This window comes from Oryza glaberrima, chromosome 6, assembly GCF_000147395.1.
Source record: "Oryza glaberrima chromosome 6, OglaRS2, whole genome shotgun sequence".
NCBI classification, from domain to species: domain Eukaryota; kingdom Viridiplantae; phylum Streptophyta; class Magnoliopsida; order Poales; family Poaceae; genus Oryza; species Oryza glaberrima.
This window is the reverse complement of record NC_068331.1, coordinates 24,796,848-24,822,376: the sequence shown is the minus strand read 5'-3', so window position 1 is coordinate 24,822,376 and position 25,529 is coordinate 24,796,848. Positions and strand designations below refer to the sequence as shown.

The 25,529-nt window shown below is 42.0% G+C and overlaps 3 protein-coding genes across 3 annotated transcripts; 2 read left to right on the top strand and 1 right to left on the bottom strand.

Moving 5' to 3' along the window:
• Positions 1-763: 763 nt before the first annotated feature.
• Positions 764-3,866, bottom strand: LOC127777215 (ESCRT-related protein CHMP1). Its single transcript, XM_052303772.1, has 2 exons — positions 3,102-3,866; positions 764-1,046 (listed from the first exon to the last, which is right to left on the bottom strand). The coding sequence occupies exon 1, from the start codon at positions 3,732-3,734 to the stop codon at positions 3,117-3,119; it is 618 nt and encodes a 205-aa protein (XP_052159732.1). The 5' UTR covers positions 3,735-3,866; the 3' UTR covers positions 764-1,046; positions 3,102-3,116.
• Positions 3,867-12,680: 8,814 nt separating this feature from the next.
• Positions 12,681-15,926, top strand: LOC127775504 (proteasome subunit beta type-3). The gene is made up of 7 exons (XM_052301752.1): positions 12,681-12,843; positions 12,923-13,104; positions 13,202-13,309; positions 14,338-14,427; positions 15,038-15,122; positions 15,324-15,418; positions 15,683-15,926. The coding sequence occupies exons 1-7, from the start codon at positions 12,838-12,840 to the stop codon at positions 15,729-15,731; spliced, it is 615 nt and encodes a 204-aa protein (XP_052157712.1). The 5' UTR covers positions 12,681-12,837; the 3' UTR covers positions 15,732-15,926.
• Positions 15,927-17,441: 1,515 nt separating this feature from the next.
• LOC127776711 (PX domain-containing protein EREL1) lies at positions 17,442-25,529 on the top strand. Its single transcript, XM_052303235.1, has 10 exons — positions 17,442-17,819; positions 18,925-19,053; positions 19,970-20,068; positions 20,682-20,774; positions 20,884-20,992; positions 21,118-21,791; positions 21,958-22,122; positions 22,221-22,463; positions 23,838-24,056; positions 24,742-25,529. The coding sequence occupies exons 1-10, from the start codon at positions 17,697-17,699 to the stop codon at positions 25,018-25,020; spliced, it is 2,133 nt and encodes a 710-aa protein (XP_052159195.1). The 5' UTR covers positions 17,442-17,696; the 3' UTR covers positions 25,021-25,529.

The window sequence follows — 25,529 nt, the reverse complement described above, 5'->3', positions numbered from 1 at the left end:
ACTCATTTCATTCATGGGAAATTTGGAGGAAAGCTTGTAAGAAGTATAGCTTCATGTTTTCCCTTGTGTCTTAGATTCCTCTAAGTTTCAACAGAGCAAGATATTCTGTTAGTAGTTTTTTTTTTTCCAAATCCTGTGTTTGAAAGGAGCTAATCCTACGTTGTTTTCTATTCCCTTGAAAGAAAGGGAAAACAGAGGAATTTCAAAGAATTTGAATTCAATGAAAAAATTTCCTATGATACCCTTTGGAATAGAGGATTAGATCTTTAAAATTTCTTTGAAATTCGTATGGAATTGCTGCTTGTAAATTTTAGAGGATTTATATCCTATGGAATAGCATGTTTCATGTGAATTTTAGAGGATTTATAGTATGGGCTCCAAAACCTCCTGGAATTTTTCCTTTGTCCACCTCTTCCAAATCCTGTGTTTGTCATGTGCTCCATCCAAACAGTTTCCTCTGTAGTTTTCCTATGTTCCTCGTTCCTTGGGATTTAATAACAGTTGTTACATGGCTAAAAGGATTGTGATTGTGATGTTTTAGTTCACTTGTTTTTTCTGTCCCAACAATCCAACATGCATGCCTGATGCCTGGTTAGCATGCATCATCAAAGCCCCATGCAGTCCAGATTTAAAACGAGGTGATCACCAACTGCGTTGGAGTCTTTAAAGTGAAGAGAAAAAGCACAAAGGCCATCACAGGACACTGGTTAGCAGATACCAGCAGCCATCAGGCAAGGCAAAGTTCCTCACAAATAATGGGGCGGCTACCGAATTTGTTCATGGCATTAAAGCAAGGAAAACATCCAGTGAAAAGATGGACAACTTCAACGTTTCTGTTCAAACGGGCAGGCTTAGGATACAGCGACACAGAGACGTTCTCAAGCTCACATATTATGGATTTGTATCACACAGCAAGGTTTTAATGAAGTCCACAGATCCCATATGGGATATCAACACACGCATTTTAGCATAACAGTATTTACGAATCTAACAAATATGAGTAGCCTTTGACGTGACAATGGCTCATAGCAGCTTGAGAATCATATCTGCAAAATGAGATACGGTGGAAGTTAGTTAACGGGGAAAAAGGTTTAATGAATCAATGCATATAGGCATAGGCCATTTCCCATATATGGAAAGTGCAGTGAATATGTAATATGCATGCATTAAAGAATGCATTTAGTGAACTCAAATTTGTGGCGTGCATTTACGCTTTAAGTTAGCAAGCATGTGAAAATGTGATATAGTAAAGTTTGAAGACATTTGTATACCCTTCTATGATTTTGCATGAAAATACAAATTGGCCTTGAAAGACTGCATCGCATAGAGAAAAGGTATGCGTGCAAGTCACTCTATACACACTGTCTCGATAAATGCAACAAAGTTCACTATGTCCTGATAAATGCAACAAAGTTTTAGTAACGTTCGTCCAAGTGTTAGGGCTTGTAGCCATTGTTAACCTCCTTGTCAAAATTTTGGTAAGATGGTTTGATGCCAAATTTTTTTTGGCAAAGATACTTTAACCTTTTGTCTAGCCTTCCCAAAGTATTGGCATTGTGAATTTTTGCAACAGACCAAATGAGCCTATAAAAGCTTTGCCATTACCAATATTTTGGTGTGGTTGGGTTGAGCCTTATATGGTGTTTGGAAGTAAAATCACCAGAAAATGCAGTCACTCCAAGATGTAGCACTAAGGGGGTGGTGTTTCACATAAAGGGAAGGTCGACACAACTACAAAGGGCACCACAGCAGGATGTTATGAAAGCCAGCCCTTTCAACACAAACAAGGGTAACAATAGTAATCAAATTACAAATAAATGGAGATGAGATTTCATCACTGAGGAACTCAACATAAAAAATACATCATGAAAAATGTTACTTTATATATTCGGTGAAGAGCTTGTGCTACTTACATTAACAAATGAACATTCTGTGAGTAGGATTAAATAAACAAACTGATAGTAGGATTAAATAAACATTTTGTACTACAAATATTCTGTGAGTGGCTTCCTGGCATGTAAGGTGCAGAAACTGCTTGCGTACTGATTTAACTGTCAAATATACAATTGAGAAGGCAACATAAAAACACCAAAAACCTTTTAATCTAATAGCTAGCCCAGAGAGTTTAAACATAATTTTACATCCAAAACATGCTGAACATTCAAGAGTAAAAAGACAACTTTTATGTTTCAGCAGGTAAAACAGTACAATTTACACAAAATGAATAGGTGTTATCATGATATCATCTGAGCACACCAATGATCACTGGTCTCACTTCATACATGCTGTTAAGGGTGCTCCTAAGTTAAAGCAGAATAATATTATCCTTGTTATTTGCTATCCTCCTCACTTTTTAGGTAGTACAAGAAGAGTAAATCATTATCAAAATATCAAATCCGTAGTAAGTCATAATATAGGACTACCGCATGTTAGCTGTTAAAAATCCTGAAAGTCATTTTATGTCCTATCACAATTCACAACACTACATACCTCCCAAGTAATCAGCCAACAGAAGAGATGATTTGCCGCATGTATGATGCTATTTGATATTGGAATACACAGAAATTTCCATTGGTGAAATTAAGGCTGTTTGGCTGCCTGGGCTGCATCTGCGCCACAGACAACAGCAACAGTGCTGCAAGCAGCAAGGAAACAGCGGGCAGCAGCAGCTGCAGCCGCAGCCACAGCCCAGGTAGCCGAATGGCCTGATTGTTAGGTCAGTGATAACAGCATGACTCATTGTTTTATTGGCATCCATGTTATGCAATGACGATGTCTTCAGCACAGGGAGCATGACATGAATATGCAACACCTCAGTAACCCTCGCCATTTGACAGGTAAGATGTGAGGTATGGTTAGTCTTATGTTTCCACAAATCTTAAACCATAGCAGCATAGCCATTATTTTTCGGTGCGCAGCTGCATTCAGAAAGGCCAAAGTATATAACTCAAGGAAACAGCGTGGTCTTGTAGATACTAGATACACACCACATAACCACCTTCACATTCTCCATCAAATTGATAAAAACTAAAACAATATTTCACAAGTGCAACAGAAGGTAAGTATTCATGTATGATGCTAGGGGTGGCTATGTTTATCACCTGAAGTGAAATCCCTCAGCCGCGGGCCTTAAGCTCAGCCAGGCGGCGGGAGAGGTCGTCTTCATCAACAGCCTTCTCCTTCTCCTTGGCAGCTGGTATGGCGTGAGCGGCGGCCTGCGGCAACCCAACGGAGACCTCAAGGCCGTAGTCGTCGGCGACTTGCTGCATGAGGCTGTTGACCTCGGTCTCGGGCGTGGAGAGAGAGGTGGAGCCGGCCATGGCGCCCTCCATGAACTCGGCCTGGACTTCCATGTTGACGAACTGGCGCTCGAAGTTGTCCATGGTCTCGGACATCTTCTGCAGGTTCCCCGTGGCGAGCGCGGAGTCGAGCGACTTGACGATGTTGGCCATGGACTTGCCGATGACCTGCATCTTCGCCTGGGTGTCGAGGCGCGCGACGACGGCGTCGAGGCGGGAGGCGAGGCGGAGGTAGTTCATGTGCTCGGTGCGCTTGCGGATGGCGTTCTCGGCGTAGATCCGCGCGCCGTCCATGTTCCCCTTCTCGATCGCCTTCTTCACCTTGAGCTTCTGCTCCTTCTCCTCCTTCTCGCACTTGCGCGCCTGCCGCTGCAGCGACTTGGAGGTGAACTTGAGGTCGAAGATCTGGGTCATCAGCTTCTCCGGGTTCCCCATCGCCGCCGCCGACGAGCTAGCCCCGATCGTGGATTTGGCTAGGGTTTGACGAGGAGGAAGAGGAAAGGCAGATCGGATTGGGGGATTTGGGAACGCGTCGTATTTGCGAGGAGACGAAACGCGAATTGGGGATTTTTATTATTGGGGAGATGGGATTCGGTTCCGCCTTAACGGCGAAGTAATCCCCGCCGTTTGTGTGTCGCTGCGTGTGGGGTCGACGTGTCCAACTCCAACCAGTGTCGTTGGCGTCACCGACGCCGTTTGGATAAAGCGTTTTATTGTCTCTCTAATTTTGGAATAATTAATTACTAGAAAATAGATGCGGTCTTGCCGCACAATGCACCAGCCAGTATGAAATATTCCATCCGTTATATATTAATCATCAATTGACTAAAATCAAAAATTTCAAGTTAATTATTATGTAATGTTGGTGTAGTTACTACATCTAAGCATGAAAATTGGGTTTGCATGTATGCATGTAGGCATTTGAGGTAGTAAAGCTCTCTTTTCTTGTTTGGGGGGAGAGAGTTAAAAGTGTGCATGTTTCCTTATTCTTCACCACCACTTACTTAAGCTTTTTTTTTTTGTGAAAAAACTAATCAATATGAAATGGGAGGAATAAATAATATGGTCTTACAAGTACATCTATTTTCTCTATCTATTTAATGCTTGAAATTATGGAAATTTACCCTTTTATTCATATATTAATTGAAAGCAGCAAGACATTGAGATGATGGACATAAGTTGGAAGACGAATAAGTGCGTACAAATTCTGAATTCCAACCAACCAAAGTAATGAAACTACTTATTTTCTCTCCACATGTTCCACATGTGTATAAGAATCGAGGAAATCCTTTTTTTAAAAAAATAATTTTATCTTCTTATTCCTTAAATATAACGTTCTAAGTGCATAACATTAAAAAGTTCAAATTACACAGTAAAGGAAACTAATGAATTGATTATTTGTTTGAAAATTTGGTACTCAAGGAGCATAACGTTTGCATCAAGCGGGAGCAAAAGATGTCGGTAGCATTCTTTTCCCAAAATTTTACCTCAATTTTCGTTAGCACACTTTTCAAACATCGGTGTGTTTCATGTAATAAAAAATCTATGTGGAAGTTGCTTTAAAATATCAAATATATCAATTTTTCAAGTTTGTAATAATTAAAACTTAATTAATTATACGCTAATAGTTATCTCGTTTTGCATGTCCGCATTTAATCTAAATCTTCGTCAGATTCGAACACAGTATTCTCATTTACTAGTTCATTCTATCCTGGATAAAAGATTGCAAAGAGGCCTGGCTTTTTTTTATTATTGTCCTTCCCAGTCCGCAGTCCCCACTCTTGAGTCTCGACTCCTCCACTGCTCTCCGCTCATCAATCTGCTCCTCGCTCGACCTCGGTGTCTCCGTCTTCGCTGCGGTGCCGCCATGTCGCTGCTACAACGGCCTTCAGTCTATGGCCTTCTTCGCATGAAGCTCGAAGGCGCCTGCGTCTGTAAGATTGAAGTTGCGCCGGCAACATCAGCAAAGAGAAGTCTGTGATGCGCTCCCTGTCCCCCATCTCCTGCTTCTCGGGCCAGCGGCCGGATCCGCAGCCCACGATACCTTCGCCCTCCGCATCCGGAAGACAACTCCCATATTCCCAAGCCGATGTGATTATCGGCGCAAAAATCTGGTAGTGAGCTTTGGTGCTGAACAAAACACCAGTGAGTGTGAGTTGTGCGATACAGCTATCGTTGCTTGCGTCCATTCACTTGCTCTCTGACTCTTTTGGTCATTTGCATCACCATCCAGTATCCCTTAGTATAGGCTCGGTGATTTTGGTACTCGCCTGCAGGCAGGCATGCATGCATCCTACTACAAGTTCAACGAAAGATCTAAAGAGAACCAATGATCCTAGGGAAGACACTGCTTGATTTTATAGGTATTTTCCTCTCTACAAGTTCAACGAAAAATCTAAAGAGAACCAATGATCCTAGGGAAGACACTGCTTGATTTTATAGGTATTTTCCTCTCTACAAGTTCAACGAAAGATCTAAAGAGAACCAATGATCCTTGGGAAGACACTGCTTGATTTTCTTTGCTGAAAATATCTCAACACGTGCCTTAATTTAGCACCAATTGCAGGTAATTTTGACCAGTTCTTTGGTGTTCTAAATGGAAGGAGTATAAATAAAGGACACGAGCGGGTGGTTCGCCGCGGCGTCATCGGCCGTTACGCGCAGGTGGCGGAGGATCCGGCACGGCGCCACCGCTCACTCGCACACGCCGCCTCCTCTCCTCCTCCGCTAGCTAGCGCCCCTCCCTTCTCCTGATCCGGGCCGATGGCCAGTGCCGTCCCTCTTCTTTCTCCCCGGGTTCAATGGATCTGGCAAGTCTGTATTGGGACGGGCGTTCTCGAGGGTGACTCCTGCCAATGAGATAGAAGCGTTGAGGAAGGGCGGCAGCATGGCGGCGGGAAGCACAGGGGAGGGCGAGGTGGCCAGGCGAATGTGAAGAAGATGAGCCCAACGCCGTTGAGGGAGAACATGAAGCGGGTGGTCGGCCGCAACGCGCGGCTGGCAGAGGAGCCAGTGGATTAGGGTCGAGCAATTCTGCAAATAAAAAATACAGTAACTCCGTAGTTTTACGATGAGGTCCACCGCAACGAACTTTAGCCGTCGATACTTAATCAAACGGTGCAAGAGGAGTGCCAAGGAGACACGTGGCAGATTTCTAAAGAGGTGAAGCTTGATTTCCAGAGTGCCACGTGGCCCAATCAAGCGCCAGGTTTCGGGCCCTGCAATCGGTATATAAGATTTGTCACTCTTAGGAGTGATGATAAATGATTTGCCACTGGACCCATATGTCATAGATACGTGAGGGCTCACATGTTATAGACAGCGAGTGGCAGATAATTAATTGGCACATCTTAAAAGTGACGAAAAGTTAAATATCCCTCTAATTTCACAATCATATAAACTTTTTCCCAAGAAAAATATTACAGTTCCTTACAAGTGGTTGTTGGTTTGGACACTTTTCCAAGCTTCTACCGCTATATAAACGGTGTGTTTTCTTAAAATAAATATATAAAATTTGTTTTAAGGGTGTGTTTAGTTATTTGGGTGTAAAGTTTTTAAGTATACGGACACATGTTTGAAGTATTAAACATAGACTAATAATAAAATAAATTATAGATTCCGCCTGTAAACTGCGAGGCGAATTTATTAAACCTAATTAATCCGTCATTAGCAAATGTTTACCGTAACATCACATTGTCAGATCATGGCGTAATTAGGCTCAAAAGATTCGTCTCGCAATTTACATGCAAACTGCGCAATTAGTTTTTTTCCCCACATTTTGTCAGGGTTATGGATACCACATACCTAATACATACCTAATAGTAGTTGACTAAATCTCGGCAGGATCCACCACATACCATGTCTTATACGGAAACTGACCTCGAGGGAGTTCCAGATAAGGGAAGACAACCAGAGTTCTACATGGAAACGACAAGTACTACTCGGATTATATCCATATTGGTTTCCCTAGTTCTACTTGGACAAGGGGACACCTATGGGTATAAATACAAGCCCCCCTAGGAGGACAGGGGGACAGACATCCACCATGAAGGGATCAACACCTAACACAATCGACATAGAAGCCACAACATAGAAGCCTATATATGCCAAGACACGCCGCCGGATATCGACTTCAGGGATAAGCACGGTTAGTACCCTACGGTGTCTCCGGATACTGTCAGGAGAGACAAAAGCGCTATCTCTGATCTCGCCGGGCACGGATTCGAGGTGGGAGGCTACCCTGTTGTTGACTACGAGTCAGATCGTCAGACCGCCATGTCGACAACAGTTAGATAGGCTACCCCAAACATTGTACTGGTGTGATTATCATGAATAAGAGCAATACCGGCTTCGGCCAACAGGATGTAGGGTTATTACCTGACAATTCAGGGGCCCGAACCTGTATAAAAATCCATGTCTCCATCTCTTTTACCTCAGTCTCGCGTATACCCTAGCACCAACGATCCTCATACCATGCAAATATCAGAACCGCGACATCAAACGTCGACAGTGGTGCGCCAGATAGGGGCATTTTGGTGCTTCAGGATTTCGACGAGATGGATTCTCCAACAACAAGCTACTCGACGACTTCGCTGTGGGGAGATCCAACCCGACCGGAGTACGTCTCCCGACGAGATTGAAATCATCGTCATCAACTAATCGATCCGACGAGATCGACTAAGCTTCAAAAAATCGTTCCCGTGGAGAATCAACCCAAGATCTATACGGCATCAAATTGGTGTGAGGCGTCGGTTGGCCGAGTCCACGCTGAGCACGGGAGCGTCGACGTGACCGCACCAGATCAGGAGCTCATCTTACCGATGTGTCATAAGCACTAGAACCATGCATGACATCAACACAGGACCATGCATGGATCGGATTGGTGAACTCCATACAGTACACTTATATGTGTTCGTCTCGGGAACCACGTGCGATACCTGTTCGGCACTTACAAGTAAAAGAAAGGGTAATTAGTGAGATTAATTTTTTAAATTAATCTACTAATTTCGTAGATACATCCGGTATGTATCTACACAGGTACGCATTATTTTATATGTAATTTACCGTACCTATTTTTTCAAGATCATACAACATTGTCAGATCCACGGTTTATTATGTTTACCTAGAGCATGTTTTTTATACAATATTAATTATGCGAGTGTTTCCGATGTTAAATCGACTACGGTCTGACGCTGTCTGTTATCTTCTGTATAAATCATGCTTGTTTACGGTTTACATAATGCCTGATATTTACATCTGCTCATTATATCCTGATAATTCTAGAAGATCCATGCAGTTTTTCGAATACATACTCGATATTCTCTGCTATATATCCTGCCTTCTAGAAAATATTTTTCAGGAATAATTGAGCACTCGAGTAGGTCGTGGTCGAGTACACCGCATTATCAAGAACGATCTCGACAAATGCAGAATTGTCGTGCCCAACCTACCAACGAAGACCGATAACCTATCTCATAGCACCGGCCATCGCTGGACTACTCGAGAAAAGGTTGTTAACGGATAATTCCTCGCGAACGCCGTCGGCTTGATCACCCGACATGATTGCGAACGGACATCCGGATATGCTACAAGTTGTGTGTGTGAGTCATGCTGGCCACATGATATGCACATGTAATAAACCAACTTTAGCGCCCCTATAGGTGATTAAGAGACTCCTACTCTTGGTTCTCGAACCAGTAAGACGCAGTGATCTCTCTCACCTCACTTTAAGTGGTCGAGTTACGACTACTGCCTGGTCCTCGACCAGCGATGTAGCGTTTCTCCCACTACTTCCACCTTAAGTGGTCGAGTTACGACTACTGCCTGGTCCTCGACCAGCGATGTAGCGTGTCTCCCACTACTTCCACCTTAAGTGGTCGAGTTACGACTACTGCCTGGTCCTCGACCAGCGATGTAGCGTCCCTCCCACTACTTCCACTTTAAGTGGTTGAGTTACGACTACTGCCTGGTCCTCGACCAGCGGTGTAGCGACTCTCCTATTACCTCTATTTCAACAAAGTTGATAGCAGGTATACAATATCGCCAAGTGTCAGAGATCCCTTACCACAACGACACCTAGCGTTGAAACCTATCCTACTGTCCTTTTACGCCGTCTTGACAAGGCCTCCGAGGAACCTAAGGGAACTTCGGCTGGGGACGCCCAGAGCCGATAAGGCCTTGTCAGATCCTGTAGAGACAAAAGACCATGTAAGACCTGGTCATGTAAGAGTTCTCGCCGTGCGTATTAACCAAGCCGTGTGAGAGAAGACGCTCATATTCAAAACATTGGTCGGTAAATTTAATTCATTTTCAATTTACCATACATATTATAACATGTCACCCTTAGAGCGTTCGCTCAGGGCTATTTCTATCTAATATTCTTTTTTGAGTGTTGATTTCAGGAAAATTCTATTCGACATTATCGAAGATCGCATGTCTCTATGGTTCTACACCAAGATCGACTAAGGCGAGTATGACAAATGTTGACAAAGTTCCGTCGCAGACTCTACGCCTTCTCGATCGCTTGAGAACGGTTGCTGGATCTCGACAAGGAATACGGAATGAAGAGATGGTGTACCCGCCGAGATAAAATTTCTTGACTTCAATCCAAATTCTCGATTACAGCAAGACGGGAAACTTAGTCGTACGCTCTGTACTTTCTCGGTCGACATCAGAGATTGACTTAGACAAACCCTTTCGGTGCCCGCACGAGGCTGACAAAAGGAAGTCCAACGTTATCTCTAAACTCACTGAGAAAGGTCACATGAGCTCGATAACAGTTACTCCAATGTCTGCGCGCGGTTGAGAATATGAATTCGTTCATTTGCATCGAAGTCGGGGGCTACTGTCAGGGTTATGGATACCACATACCTAATAGTAGTTGACTAAATCTCGGCAGGATCCACCACATACCATGTCTTATACGGAAACTGACCTAGAGGGAGTTCTGGATAAGGAAAGACAACCAGAGTTCTACATGGAAACGACAAGGACTACTCGGATCGTATCCATATTGGTTTCCCTAGTTCTACTTGGACAAAGGGACACCTATGGGTATAAATACAAGCCCCCCTAGGAGGACAGGGGGACAGACATCCACCATGAAGGGATCAACACCCAACACAATCGACATAGAAGCCACAACATAGAAGTCTACATACGCCAAGACACGCTGCCGGATATCGACTTCAGGGATAAGCACGGCTAGTACCCTACGATGTCTCCGGATACTGTCAGGAGAGACAAAAGCGCTATCTCTGATCTCGCCGGGCACGGATTCGAGGTGGGAGGCTACCCTATTGTTGACTACGAGTCAGATCGTCAGGCCGCCATGTCAACAACAGTTAGATAGGCTACCCCAAACATTGTACTGGTGTGATTATCATGAATAAGAGCAATACCGGCTTCGGTCAACAGGATGTAGGGTTATTACCTGACAATTCAGGGGCCCGAACCTGTATAAAAATCCCTGTCTCTATCTCTTTTACCTCAGTCTCGCATATACCCTAGCACCGACGATCCCCATACCATGCAAATAACAGAACCGCGACATCAAACGTCGACACATTTAATGCCTCATGCATGCCGGTGACGACGACGATGATGCGGACCCGACGATGACGACAGTGCAGGCACCGAGAGCTGCGTTGGCGGGAGGCGGCGGCGCCTGCGGCTAGCGGAAGGAGGCGAGCTCGGCATTGAGACAGGAGGCAAGCCGGTGACGAGAGAGGAGGCGAGCCGGCGACGACCGGATCTGGTGGGTGCCAGCGAGAGAGGGTGAGCGGCGGCGGCCGGGGAGAGAGGAGGCAATGCGGTGGCTGGAGAGAAAGGAAGTGCGGCGGCGGGGTTGCCGGCGAGAGAGGAGGTGAGGGGCCGCCGGCGAAGACCTTTGGCGAGGGGCGGCCGGCGATTTCGAGAAGAATTTTTTTCCTTTTTCTCCTTCCCCTTTTATTTATTTCTGTTTTTTTATTTCTATCTAGATTTTTTTAGTAGATTGATATTTGAATAAATTGCACCTACGGTACAATAACTTGGCAGGTGGGTGCGATATAGTATAAGAACTTGAGAATTGAACGTCCGAATGCAACAACTTGACATGTGAGTGTGTTCTAGTACAAGAACTTAACAATTTAATATTTTGATGCATCAACTTGGCTAAGCATATGGTAGGTGAGCTTTTTTTTACGATGTTAGTATGTTATTACATAGTAATCATACGGATATTACCTTATAATATTAAATTTAATCTTTAAGAATTATTATACTACACATAGTAGTACAATTTACATCCAATTACCTTTAAGAATTTTTTTGTGTTCTTCACCTTCTCAAATATCAACTGAAATATAAAAATTTCTACATCCAGTTTAGTTGACCTTCAGTTATTAGTTATTAGGATAAAAATATAAATATACTTATACAAATATGCGCTAGTATATTTTCAAAATAAGTACTTAAAAATTGAATTTATTGAAAAAATACTCCAAATAATTAAGTTGTCACATAACTTTTTAATTTATTGTATCAAAATCGTACCTATCTTGTAAGTTGTTGTATTTATACAATCACTTATAAAGTTTTTATACTAAATTGCACTTACCTGCCAAGTTATTGTGCTAGAATGCTAATTTCTTAAGTTATTGTACCAATTTGCACCCACCTGCCAAGTTGATGCACCATGGATGCAATTTACTCTTGATATTTTTTGGGTGAGAATGTGGAGGGGTATACTCACCACCTCTAATGAAAGGGTGATTGCAACCACTCATCCATCCCACTCCCCCAACCAAAAAAAAAAAATGGATCACCATATCCACTTTCATCCCTACAACCAAGGGTGTGTTTAGTTCACACCAAAATTGAAAGTTTGGTTGAAATTGGAACAATGTGACGGAAAAGTTAAAAATTTATGTGTGTAGGAAAGTTTTGATGTGATGGAAAAGTTAGAAGTTTGAAGAAAAAGTTTGGAACTAAACCAGGCCCAAACAAAAAACTGGATCGCCATATTCACTCAAAAAAAAAAACTGGATCGCCATATCCAGCAAAATATGGACCGCCATATCCCATCCAACCTTGACCGGGAACCAAACACACCGTCAGGATGGAAGGGGCTCCAACCTTCTCAAATAAATACCGCCTTAGGAGTTAGGTCTGATTTATGGATTAGTTCCCAACTTTTTCTTCAAACTTCCAACTTTTCTGTCACATCGTTTCAATTTCAATCAAATTTTCAATTTTAGCGTGAACTAAACACACCATTACAGGTCTCGAAACCACGTACAAACTGGTTAAGTGTTTAAAAAATATATTTAAAAATCGAATTCTAACAAATTTTATTGAATTTCGTGGTTAGAGTTGTATTCAACGACCAGTGGCGTCCCTGTGCCGGACCTTCTTGCTCAGCAAGAAGCCCAAGTTGGGCCTCAAAAGCCCACTGCGTGAGCTCCTCCTCCTCCGATTCTCCTCCTCGACTTCGAACCTCGACGCCTGCATCCGCCTCCGCCTCTGCCTCCGCCGCGAACTCGCCGCCGCGCCGGCCATGTCGGTGAGTGCCCCCCGCCGCCCCGCTCCCTGGCCGGCCGGGCCGCCCGCCCCACGGATCTTAATTCTCCCATGCCTCGCAGATCTTCGAGTACAATGGTTCCGCCGTGGTGGCGATGGTGGGGAAGAACTGCTTCGCGATCGCCAGCGACCGGCGGCTCGGGGTGCAGCTGCAGACCGTCGCGACGGACTTCCAGAGGGTGTTCAAGATCCACGACAAGCTCTACATCGGCCTCTCCGGCCTCGCCACCGACGCGCAGACGCTGTGAGTCGCCGCGCCAGATTTGTCCCCTCCTCTTTGTGCTTTTTTGGTTTAGCATCCGGTTTGGGAGAATTAGGGTTTCGGTCGGTCGGTGGTGCAGGTACCAGCGCCTGGTGTTCAGGCACAAGCTGTATCAACTGCGGGAGGAGAGGGACATGAAGCCCCAGACCTTCGCCAGCCTCGTCTCCGCTCTCCTCTACGAGAAGAGGTAATGAACTAAAGGATGTTGCTAGCGCAGCGCGAGTTGAATTGAGTAGTATATGAAGCAGAGTTAAATTCAAATGCCAATTGGAGTATTCAATTTCGCGGAAAGATGCAGAATTTTGTAGATATGCTGACTGTTTATAGTGTTACAAAGCGCCTGTCAAGTAGTTAGATTTGTTCTTGTTGCACAATAACTTGACTATGTGAAGGTACAATTGTTAAAGGCAGCAGGTTTATGTTTCAAAGGATATGTGTGCACTACTTGTGACAGACAGAAAACACATTACAACCACCCAAGTTATGCTTAGACATTTAAGTCAACCATATTGCACGATGAGCATACTAAGAAGTTAAAGCCATAATGTTGTGGTTGTAGCCATGGCTGCCGCCGTTGGTTTGATAATTGTTTGTAGGCAGGGTTGCTAGCTTGCTGATTGCTCAAATGGCACATAAAGAGTAAACTCTCGATTTAGTTGATGTAGTAAGCTCTACATGGATTGATGGATATGCTTTGAACCTTTTAGATTTTCCCCTGTTTGCACCAAAAGAGTAACTCATATGCACTTAACAGACTCATATGAGTAGTGTTCCGCTTGATAACCACCAAGCCTAACCCACTTGGTTAGGCACTTGGCACCAGCCTCTTGCCAGAGCCTAGCACCAAGGGCAGCACCAGAATCGAGATTTATGTCGGTTATTGGTTTACCCTGATAAATATTTATAGGCAAATGCTTGATTTTTTTTTATGATGATGTGGAAGCTAGAAATTAGCTCAACATCAATCAGGTTGACAGATAACTTCTGGGCAGTTGGGAAATATGAGCTGAAATTCCTGATTGATAATCATTAGCCTCTCAACATTTTAACAATACAATAGCCTTTTTATGATTGGCATAGTAGTAAGTAAAGTTTGCATGCTAAGACTTGTGATTTCTCTGTGCTATTAGTAAACAGCTTTCTTCATTTTGTATTATACAATTATTGGGTTAGGGGTAAGTTTATCTAACTTTTTTCGATACATGGAAAATTCAGATTTGGACCATACTTCTGCCAGCCTGTTATCGCTGGACTTGGAGAGGACAATGAGCCATTTATTTGTACCATGGACTGCATTGGTGCAAAGTATGTATCAGTTCAATTGTGTTTTTGTTTTTATTCAAATTAATTTCTTTTGGATCTATTCATACACATCTGGATGGTTATCCATTGCTCATGTTCTGCAATTTACTGCATTGATTAATATGCCCGCCTTAGTCTTATTCCACATTTAGATGGTTAGGTGGGGAGTTATCTACATCTTTAATTTATAAATATGTTTGTCATATCTAACAAAGGTTACCTCCCAAATTTCTAAATCATCATTAACAAAAGACCCCATGTGAATGAACAACGTGATTTATGGGTTCACCATTCTTGTTTCTATCCTGAATTCCATGACACCCAAACACGATTGGCTCCGTCTCTGTCCCAGAGAAATGTGTGCATGCTTGACATTGGTAACTTGCTCTATCAGAGATTTGCTTGATTCCTTTTTTGTTCCTTTCTGAATTTGATATATTTTTTCTATCTGCTTCATCATGTACTGAAACAACTATGATACTATTATTCCAATAGCATGCCACCTGTTTAAGTTTTTGGTCTAAGTCCGTGTGCCTGATATGTCTGATTAGGCGTTTGAACGCTTGTTTCTCATATTCTTGTGAGCTGATTGAGGATGTTTATTTCTGTGCAGGGAACTAGCTAAGGATTTCGTTGTATCGGGGACAGCATCGGAGTCTCTATATGGTGCTTGTGAGTCCATGTACAAACCAAACATGGTATGCATTTGTTTGTTTGTATGATCACATTTAGCCCGTGTAACATTCTTTATTGGATTACATCATGGGCTATAGCAATTTCGCATTTCTGTTTGGATCTGTATAATATATTATAATTCTGTTGCATTGTACTGTATAGATTTCTACCACTATTTTGAATGATAGATGTTACATGACAACATATTATTTTTCTTGACAAAGGAACCTGAAGAACTCTTTGAGACTATCTCACAAGCTCTGCAGTCATCAGTTGATCGTGATTGCCTCAGTGGTTGGGGAGGCTTTGTTCTGCTTGTGTAAGTTCACTTCACTAATTCAAGATTGGATGAGTGGCTTCATTTTTCTTCTGTTAAACAGCTTTTGAATTAAAATACGTTATGCACCATTATTTTATCTACCGTTCTGCAATAAATTGGTAGAAGTTCATCAGTAATGATTTTTTTTCCCAATCAAATATAATTGGAGCTCAAAGTCCTACCGCATTCCGCATTTTAGTTGTTTCAGCACTTCATTTGAGCATCAATACGTTTCTTTTACATAATCTTCTTTTGGGTTTTCAGGACACCAACCGAAGTAAAAGAGTGTGTGATCAAGGGCAGGATGGACTAAATTTATCATTGCGAAGAGTTCTTGGAACCATTTCTGATGCCTGCTGTTCCTGGTCTCTCAGCATTACTATCCGTGTTGTATGTGGATTCCGAGGGAACCTTGTAATATCAAAGATGTTCATTCACTCGTAGAAGAAACTGTTGTTTTCTTACTTTTCTACGCTTCCTATGAATGAAAGGACTTCTATTTGTTGCATGAGATGTGCACTTCTTGGCAGTCCTTGGCCTTGATGATGACGATTATACTGATCAGTATCTATATTCTGTTTTCAAAGATCATGAAAGAGAATTTATGTTGCAGTTGGGCATATGCTTTGCAGGACTGTAAGCCGGCTACTGGTTAATTAGCTAAGAATACGCGTATCGTGGTGCAATGAGCTACTCATACTCACCCTTCTCAGGCATTTGTTCGTTCACCGTTTCTATATCTTGGCAACACTTTTTCTGAAATGGATGTTAGTGCTTTGTCGAGTATGGAGCCGACGATGTGAAGTCTATTCTGAGTGCGAGTCGTTGTGACTCACATTTTAAGTTACAGTACTAACTACAGTTCATAGCTTGTAGTGCTCAGAGTTCAATGGTCTTGGCTGCTTTACAAAAATTGGTAAAAACCGAGGACGACTTTTGGTCAATTCTATACAACTAACTAAAACTGCTTGTTTTTCACAAATTGGTCTCCAATGATTTCATGGAAATGGAGCGATTTTCGTTCAGTAATGTAAACCCTAGTATTGCAAACCCTGTTAGTGTTTCCTTCGTTATTTTTTACTTAAATTAGAAAAAATACACATGCGTTGCATTGCAACGGGTAAGTGCTATTTTAATTTATTATTATTATTATTATTATTATTATTATTATTATTATTATTATTATTATTATTATTATTATTATTATTATTATATACGGTTTGTGGGAACTCGCCTGGATACTTTTTTTTAGAAAATCACGAGATGTAATTAGGAGTCCGTATTTCATCTCAAGTTAGTATGCGAGTTTTTTTAAAGAGATTTCTTATACGACTCCTTTTGTATTTTTAAAATCAAACAAGCTTAAAATCCAACTCAAACACAACGAACTTAAAACCGACTCAAAACGTATCAAAATTTCTGCAAAAACAACTCCAATTTTTATAATAGTAGAGAAGAGATAGAGATATACATGTTTTTGTTATTGTTTGGAGCATCGATACAATCTCAAATATGTGTTTGGTCATTGTTTCCTCCAACTATACAATCCCATAATTTTTTCTACTTAGATCCTGTTTAGATTCCAACTTTTTTCTTCAAACTTCGTATGTGTTTAGTTCACGTTAAAATTGGAAGTTTAGTTAAAATTGGAACGATGTGACGAAAAAGTTGAAAGTTTATATGTGTAGAAAAAATTGATGTGATGGAAAAGTTGGAAGCTTGAAGAAAAAATTTGGAACTAAACTCGGCCTTCCAACTTTTCCGTCACATTGAACTTTTCTACACACACAAACTTCTAACTCTTCAGTCACATCGTTTCAATTTCTTCAAACTAACCACAGCCTAGTAGTATGTACTGAACCAGTTCGTCACTAAGAAGTGCATACCATTATCTGTCGGCAACCATGGCCACATCCAACAATTACACTTGTGTGGGCTTGCGAAAAACCCACACAACTCCCCGCCGGCCCACCACCAACTCCACCACCCCACACGGCGGTGGAAAAGCCTAGACCCGGACCGGACCGGACCGACGCCCTCGCTTGGCTGCCACCGCCGCGCGTTGACGGTTAGACGCCACCGCGGGAGGAGAGCCCCTCGCTCCCCGTCCGCGTCCGCGTCCGCCTCATCTCCGCCGCCCTCTTACTCCCCCTCCCCTTCCTCCACTCCGTCCACCTCGGAATCGTCGGCGCGACGCCTCCAAACCCCCGCATCGATTCCTCCCTCCCACCTCACCCCACCCTTCCGCCCGCTCGATCCACCGCCGAAGCGGGCGGCGATGGCGACGCCGTCGTCGTTTTCGTCGGCGAGGAAGAAGGCGCCGAGCCCGCCGAAGCACCGCCACGACGGCACCTCCGGGCTGCCGTTCGGCATGGACTGGAGCCCGCCCCCGAAGAGATGGGTAAGCGCGATCCCCCCCCCCCCCCTCCCCCCCGCTAATTTCGATCCGGGCTCGATTGATCGGGGGTTCGGTTGGGTTGGCTCCCTGCTTTGATCTGTGAGGGACGTGCGGTTCGGGAGTTGGAGTTGGGAGCTCGCGATCCTGTGGCGTTGCTGCTGCGTGCGTCAGATTCGGCGTTAGTTGCGAGGTGTCGGGGATTTTCTTTCTTTCTTTCTTTCTTTCTTTTAATGCTTGTCCTCTCGATCGCAACGATATCGCGAGCTGGATTTGCCCGCGGCTATGTGGTGTGTAATAGTAGTGGAATGTAAGGCTAGGAATTCATGTGTGGGTTGGGATCTGCATTGGGATTTGTTGGTTTGGAGTGCCTGCGTTGCTACTGATTCAGAGTTGTTTTAGAGCTTTCCCCTGGATAGGGTTTTGAATTCCTGTTTCTTTTGCAAGGAGTCGAGTATGGGTTTCAGGTAGGACTACTTCTGCGGGGATGGGTTTAGACAAACCGAGTGCAGTTCAGCTTCATGGTATGCGGATTGATTTGGTTGTATATGTGCTGCTTATTTCAAAGACTCTGGTTTTGTCTGAGTCCATCGGACATAAGGGCTTTGGATTTCTATATTAGGCAATTAGGCATGTTCATACTGTTACGCATAAGGCCATAAGTACAATAATTGATTTCGTATACATATTTGAGCAGGCTGATGGTGATTTTATTATTCATCATTGTTCCCATTGTGAAGATTAGCTCTTTTGTTTGACCTGCCTGCCTTGTGCTAGCCTCATTCTTTGCACTTGGTGTGTTTCCCAACATCTTTACCACATTTAACATGAAATGATCCTAGAACGCAAATGAAGATTAACCTACTAGTCCTAGTCAATTCTTTTTCACCGTCAAGTAAATCACATGCCTCGTTAACAAAATTCAGTAATTTTCAAACAACTGGGAAAGTTCCTTGAAGATGTTTCCTTGTATTAAAGAAAATGTACTTCCATGAAGACCACATAACTTCTCAATCTAGGTTTCGCTGGAAAGATGATGCCATATCAATAGGATACCATGAAAAGTTCCATTGCTTGATGCTTCTTACGGCTTATGCTTATTGATCTGCAGGAGGGAAGGAACACCATATGGCCACATAACCCTCAAACCGGATGGAGTTACTGTGTGATGATTCCTTCTTGGATCGCTCAGACACCTGAAGCTAGTGCGACTGCTGACAACTTCTTGAAATCCATAGTTGTGAGTACTGCTTATATTATCATCACGTTATTTTTGTCAGTCAATTTGGATTGACGTACAGATTGGAAATGTTGTGTCTCTGGTATTACCGCTATGCTACAACATAAATGTGCTTGGAGTGGATTACAAGTGAGAAAACCTTGTTAGACCAATAAAAAGGACAAAAGAAGTTCAGCACTTATCAACGAAGAACTGAGCTTCTTTCAAAACTATCTCATATTGGGCAGTGGATGCCAACTTTCTAATGTATTACCTTTTTATTGTTCTTTCATTTTGAGTAAATCGTGTCACTTTCCAATATTCCACCATACTTATCAAACTAGTTTATTAGGCTGCTTGATTCACAAAACTGTACTTTTCTTTAGATCACTAGAGGGTCACTTTTGGTTGTTAGCACACTGTCCTGACTCTTAATGACAACATGGCGTGTTGAGGCATACCCCTGTATGGGGTGCAAATTTTGTTGTGATAACCAATCGCTGACGTGCAGTACACTAGAGGTGATTCTCCCTCTCCGCACAACTGCCTCACTTGTCTCAGTACACAGGGGGTTTGAGTTGGGGGTGAGAGAGAACTATGTAAGGCCAAAACTCATGGGGGACAAGTGCAAATCACAATAGCCATGGCTGAAGTCATTAACTCATGTGCAGCCCATGCCACAATGGTGTATGCCAACATGACATGCCATAGGAAGTATTGTGCTAATGATTCAGGGTGACCCACTGGCAGAAATATACTTTTTGGTGTTTTGGTAACTGTGGTGCATCTTACCTCTCTTTTGGCTCACTAGTTTAGTCGTGATCGACAGGCAAGAGACACTTATGTAATTCTGTTGCATATATCATGCAATTCCTGTTTGTTGTGAACTTTGATACTGTTCTGTTTATGATCTCATTTTAATGCCCATAAAGGACAGTTTTACAGGATACATGTTGGTATACAATCTCCAGAAGGCATCAGCTCTAGCCACGGAGTTCTTCGAAGGTTTAGTGACTTTCTAAAGTTATCTTCTGATGTAAGTTGAGACACCTCTTTGCTATTTTCTTCTTTCACATGCCAAGTGTCTTTAAATTGTACCGACCTTCTTTCCTGAGCTAGAAGCCCACTAACATTTTCAGTTGGAACATACCTTTCAAGAACAACCTCCAGTGATTTTTAAATAAGAATAATCTCCTATCGTATCCTGAGTGGTCTGCCAGATTAATTTATCTGGCATTAAATTTGAAAATGTAATCAAACCTTTGAATTGGACTTACATTTGCTAGTGCATTGAATGCACAATTGCTTGCTTCTCCAGTGACTTCCGTTGCAACTTAGGATTTTTGGTGCATTGCATCACACAGGTAGTCAGACTTCAGATACTTTAAAACATACTGTTATTATAAATCTTGACTTAGTGTATACGGTATGCTTACCTGGGCCAAATTAGTTTTTACAGATTTTTGCATCTTCCGCTGGTGACTTCATAATGAGGACTTCACCTTTTGCAATTTTATGGTTTCTATAATGAATGTGGACATTTTGGAAGTCTCATCTTGGATATGATTCTGAGAAAAAAAGATTATTACTTTCCATTCAACCTCTAATCCAATATCATTTCTTCATTCTAAGATTCTCCTGTACTGCAGCTTAAGCAGGAATTTCCCAGAAAAGGAATCCCCCCTGCTCCACCGAAGCATGCCTTTTCAAGAATAAATTCAAGCAGGGTGCTTCTAGAAGAGGTTAGCTGTTATGTATATTGATTAATTTTTGCTTTGTTCGATGTCAAATACTACATTCAGTTGTGCTTAGCCTTTTTGACCGGTGGTTCTTGAAATGTTTTGTTTGCAGAGAAGGAACGCTTTGGAGGAGTGGATGCAAAAGCTACTTTCTGACATTGAGTTGTCGAGAAGTGCACCTGTTGCTGCTTTTCTTGAGCTGGAAGCTGCTGCACGCTCATGTATGTTCCGCTTGACATATTCTATTGAAGACACTTTTTCCTGATTGTGCATTGATCCATTTATTAACTAAAATTTCTTAACATTTTTAGCAAATGTTTAATTACGCTATTTTTCTGAATGAAAGATTACCAAGATTGGAATCAGCGCCCTTCTGAAGTGGGTTCTTCAGCAAAAAGTAGTGCAGATTCTTCTCCGCGTCCTGATGAACATGGTTCAGGTGTTCTCTCTGAGTCCAGTCTAATGAATTCAGCCTTTGCTCATGGTAACGGTCTGACAGGAGCAACTGGTAATGGTATGCTGGGAGAGTCTATCTTAGATCAGCCCAATGAGCGGGTTAGTAGCATGTCAAATCACAGGAAAAAGAACCATGTCTTTTTGGAACATGGTGTTAGGAATGGTTCCATAGATACTTATAAGGGAGTGGTTTCCGAAGAGGATCACGATTCTAACCCTGGCCATGCCAGGAAGGACTCTGCTGAAAGTATAGGAAGTGATTTGAGTTCTTTGAGGGGCAGTGAATTATCGGTTCCTGGAGTTAGTAGTTCCCTTTGGGATGGTCCTGTGGATCTTCCAAGTGGAATTGATGGACATAGCCAAACAGAACAATTTACAGGTTTAGATATGCAGCTTTTATATGATATGGATGCACAAATCATCCTTCCTGCTGATCAAAGGCCGAAGTTGACTAGACTTTTGATCAGCATGGACAGAAGACAGGTGACAGCAAAAACTGATATGGAGGATCTCATAGCACGACTAAATCAGGAAGTGGCTGTCAAAGAATATCTTGCGACAAAGGTTACGTTTTCTACCTGACATTCAATTGTGATGCCTATGGATTATGCTTAAACACGTGATATGCTTTGTTTTATATGTCACGAGTTTAAAATAAATTGATTTGTGTTTTTTTGTTCATACTTTATTGATGTACGTTGTTCTTGTGCTTCTCTGCTATTCTGTGCAGGTCAAAGATTTGGAGGTTGAGTTGGAAGCTACGAAGCAAAAAGACAAAGAGATTCTACATCAGGCTGTTTTGACCGAAAGAGAGAAAATTACCCAACTTCAATGGGATAAGGATGAGCTCTACAGGAAGTACTCTGAAATGGAGTCAAACCTGAAGATTGAACAAGTTGGTTTTCCTCTTTGTCTCCTCTTTGTCATCATGGCTTGGTTTCTTACTATCCATCTTACAAGTATTTTCTTACATTTCTTTCTACTTAATTGCAGAATGAGAAAACTCGTGTGCAGTCAGAGAAAACAACTGCTAGCGGTGAAAAAGAAATGTTACTGGAAGAGCTAGAAACTAAACGAAAAGAAGTTGAGAGTTTGCAGCAACATATTGGAGAATTCGAGGCAAAGTCTAAAGCAGATATAAAAGTTCTTGTTAAAGAGGTGAAATCTCTTCGGAACTCCCAAAAAGAGATGAAGAAAGTGCTGAATCAGTATCATGAGGAGAAGACTGAATTAGAGGTATAAATGTAAATTTAAAGCTTTTCTTTCTCGCAGAACTATGATAGTATCTATAAATTGTGTGAAATTGTTGCTATGGCTGGCCTCTCATTGCTCAAAGCCAGGAGAGCATAACCCTTTACAAGTTGCAAACTAGATTTTGGTTGTAGCTAAGAGAAAGTGGCTTGTCAAAGTCATTAGACAAGTCCCCGCAAAAAAAAAAGTCATTAGACAAGAGTAAGCCTTTGAAAGCATGCAAGCCATCTTGAGTGTTTGCTTTTCCACTTCTAACTTATTACCCTGATTTCTGCATCTCCACCACCCATGCAACATGTTGTCCATTTTTGGAATATTATCATGAATTGTTGTACTTGCCTACTTGGTATCTGACAAGATGAGCTTAACAGTCTTCTTTTGATCAACAAACATATGGACCTTTTCCCTTTTTTATTATATAACCAGCACAGCCATCTATTCTTTATGTGATTCCTTTTGTCAAGGCCGGCTGAATAAAGATTTCTATCTACACAAGCTAGATTCAGCAGAGATTTCTTTATCTATATATAATCACTCTTGGAGGACAATTGAATTAATTTAATGCTACCTGTTTGTACACCACTTCACTAAAGAAATTGAGAGAGAGAATGAAGGGGTGAGGTGTTCTTTTGTTGTTTTGCTTTGCACACTAATGATATGGTTGATCATAAGACCAGGGATAGTGCGATCTTCTCAGGTCGTGTGGGCTTGTCCTGGCACGGCTAGAGGCTTTGATTAGCTAGGGTTTGGGCAGAAACCTTACCTTTTATAGGGATAACTCAAGACTGCTGCTATACACACCCGTGGGTATTTTTCATGTAAATAGTAGTTTGACCCTCAAGAAGGTCATTACTCTTCCGTTCAGGAATATAAGGTGTATTTTGACTGTCCAATTTTGAAGAGCTTTGACGAACTATTAATCCAATAATATTTAGGTTTTGCCATAAGAAAAGGATATTGTTGGATTCATGTTTGAAATTACTTTCTTATGACTCTGATTTTGACAGTGTAAAAGTACCTTAAAAAACATCTTTAATTTTCCAGCTAAATCAGATCCTTCCTAAGTCCTAACTGATAGATAGGGTACAAAATAACCAATCCCATGCTTTGAAATTAATAATTATTTAGGCAATAGATATTCTTGGAAGGTATGTAAACCCTTCCCATATTCTGTTCTACAATATGCATTACTGTCCGTGCTTCAAGCATCAACGCTCATAACAGCTGATTTATCAACAACTTTGATCCAATCTATCCCTATTACCATTTTTTGTTTTCTTAAATTCAAGCTTCTGGTAGTTATACTTCTTGCAATCGGCATTCTCTCTAGCTACTAATTGTATTTATTATATATTACAGAGGATTGTTAACAGGGAGAAACAGCGGTCAACACGTGCAAGGTTCTCCCGTGAAAAAATTCTTCACGAATGCAGACTGCTCCGTGAGCGTCTACAGGAATGTACTGCCAAGTTTGTTGCAGATGAGCAAGACACCATGACTATTGATTTATCATCTTTGCCTGATGCTTTAGATCTTGTGACGACATCAGACAATAGAATACGCTTGCTTGTTGCTGAGGTAATGTTTTAAATATCTTTTGATTAGTTATTGTCATTCAAACTCCTTCTAGCTTCTCACGGGAAAGGCACACTTAGAAAGTTGAGCTCAAACTCTGACGGAAACATCAGACACTACCTGACACTAGATTCTTCAAAGGATCTGGAGTCAGATTTGGAACAACTCCTGGCCTAAATTGATTTGTAGTTTCCTCAGCCTCTGCTTATGTTTGAAGTTTGAGCCACCTAGTTGGGCCTTCAAAGCTGCATTCTTGATTCTATTGGAACAAGGTTTAGGTGTTAGTTTTGGTTAGCTCTGGGGAACAGTTTTCATCTTCCCAGCTGAAGAGTGATATCATTACAGAGTCAGTAAAACTATATTTAACAAAATGAGTAAAATGATCTATATTTTCACAAACTTTTTTTCCTATTTTACAATCATAGATGCATTTACTTTAGATTACATACTGGCGCCACTATACCTAAAAAAGAAGTCTTGCCAATGACCAATATAATGGTCATCTTGGTACAGAAGACATTGTTTTCAGTGTTATGTACCTGTCCATTTAGAAATTGATTTTGAATATTCAATGTTACGCTTCCGTTTTCATGAAGTTCTCACTTCCTTGTGCCCATGAAAGCGGATCTGTTAGTTACATTTACATTCACAATCTGTGTTCTATAATGATCCTCTCTCAATCTCTCAGGCTCAACTTCTGTCACGAGATGATGAACAGGGCTCTTCTGATGATGGCGATAATTCTGATGGTAAATCCTCAGTTACCATGAGCAGTGAAGATGCATATGTTACTGATGAAGAGACAACAAAAATGTTATCTGATCTGCTTATTGACAATGCACAACTGAGGTTGCGCTTGAATTCTCTCATCCGTAATGCTGTAAATACTGCTGTGAAGACGGAGAAAGAAGGTAGTGATGGAACCGTGCCAAAAAAGACGGTGCTTAATTGGTTATTGGACAGATAGAAAAACCAGTATATATTCTTGTGAATTAGCTCTTCTAGTTATGCGGCCTTCTCAAAGTTATATGATGAGTATTGTTATAATGTGGGAGTAACAGGAGTGGAGAAAAAAAAAATCAAAATCTTCCTTACATGCAGATCAAGCATGTGGTGTTGTATCTCTTATTTACAAAGATTGATCAAGGATAATATATTTAGGTGGCTTCTGAGCCTGGCCTCCTAGCGGGAGAACGGTAGGGCTCATATGGTTTTGGGGAGGCTTGCAACTGGAGTGGTAGAGCATGGGTCCCCCTTTTTTGCACCGTACTTCAATTTGTAATTGCCGAGCTGATGGATAGCTGCATGGTTGTATCTTTGTACAGATGTTTCAGATGGTGAGTTCCCAGCAGGAAAGCATTGTACACTATAGTTAAACTCTGGATTAATCTTCTTCACCCATAGAGTGCTCAACTGTTAAATCAGTACTTCTTACTCATGCAGTTGCATCTCTTCCAGACTGAAAACTTCTCAAAA

Coding starts and splice junctions, on each gene's coding strand:
- LOC127775504 (XM_052301752.1), top strand. Junction 13,105..13,201: donor GCCACCGACGCGCAGACGCT/GTGAGTCGCCGC, acceptor TCGGTGGTGCAG/GTACCAGCGCCTGGTGTTCA. Junction 15,123..15,323: donor CCATGTACAAACCAAACATG/GTATGCATTTGT, acceptor TTCTTGACAAAG/GAACCTGAAGAACTCTTTGA.
- LOC127776711 (XM_052303235.1), top strand. CDS start 17,697: ATGGCGACGCCGTCGTCGTTTTCGTCGGCGAGGAAGAAGGCGCCGAGC. Junction 20,069..20,681: donor TTCTAAAGTTATCTTCTGAT/GTAAGTTGAGAC, acceptor CCTGTACTGCAG/CTTAAGCAGGAATTTCCCAG. Junction 21,792..21,957: donor AAGAATATCTTGCGACAAAG/GTTACGTTTTCT, acceptor TATTCTGTGCAG/GTCAAAGATTTGGAGGTTGA.
- LOC127777215 (XM_052303772.1), bottom strand. CDS start 3,734: ATGGGGAACCCGGAGAAGCTGATGACCCAGATCTTCGACCTCAAGTTC.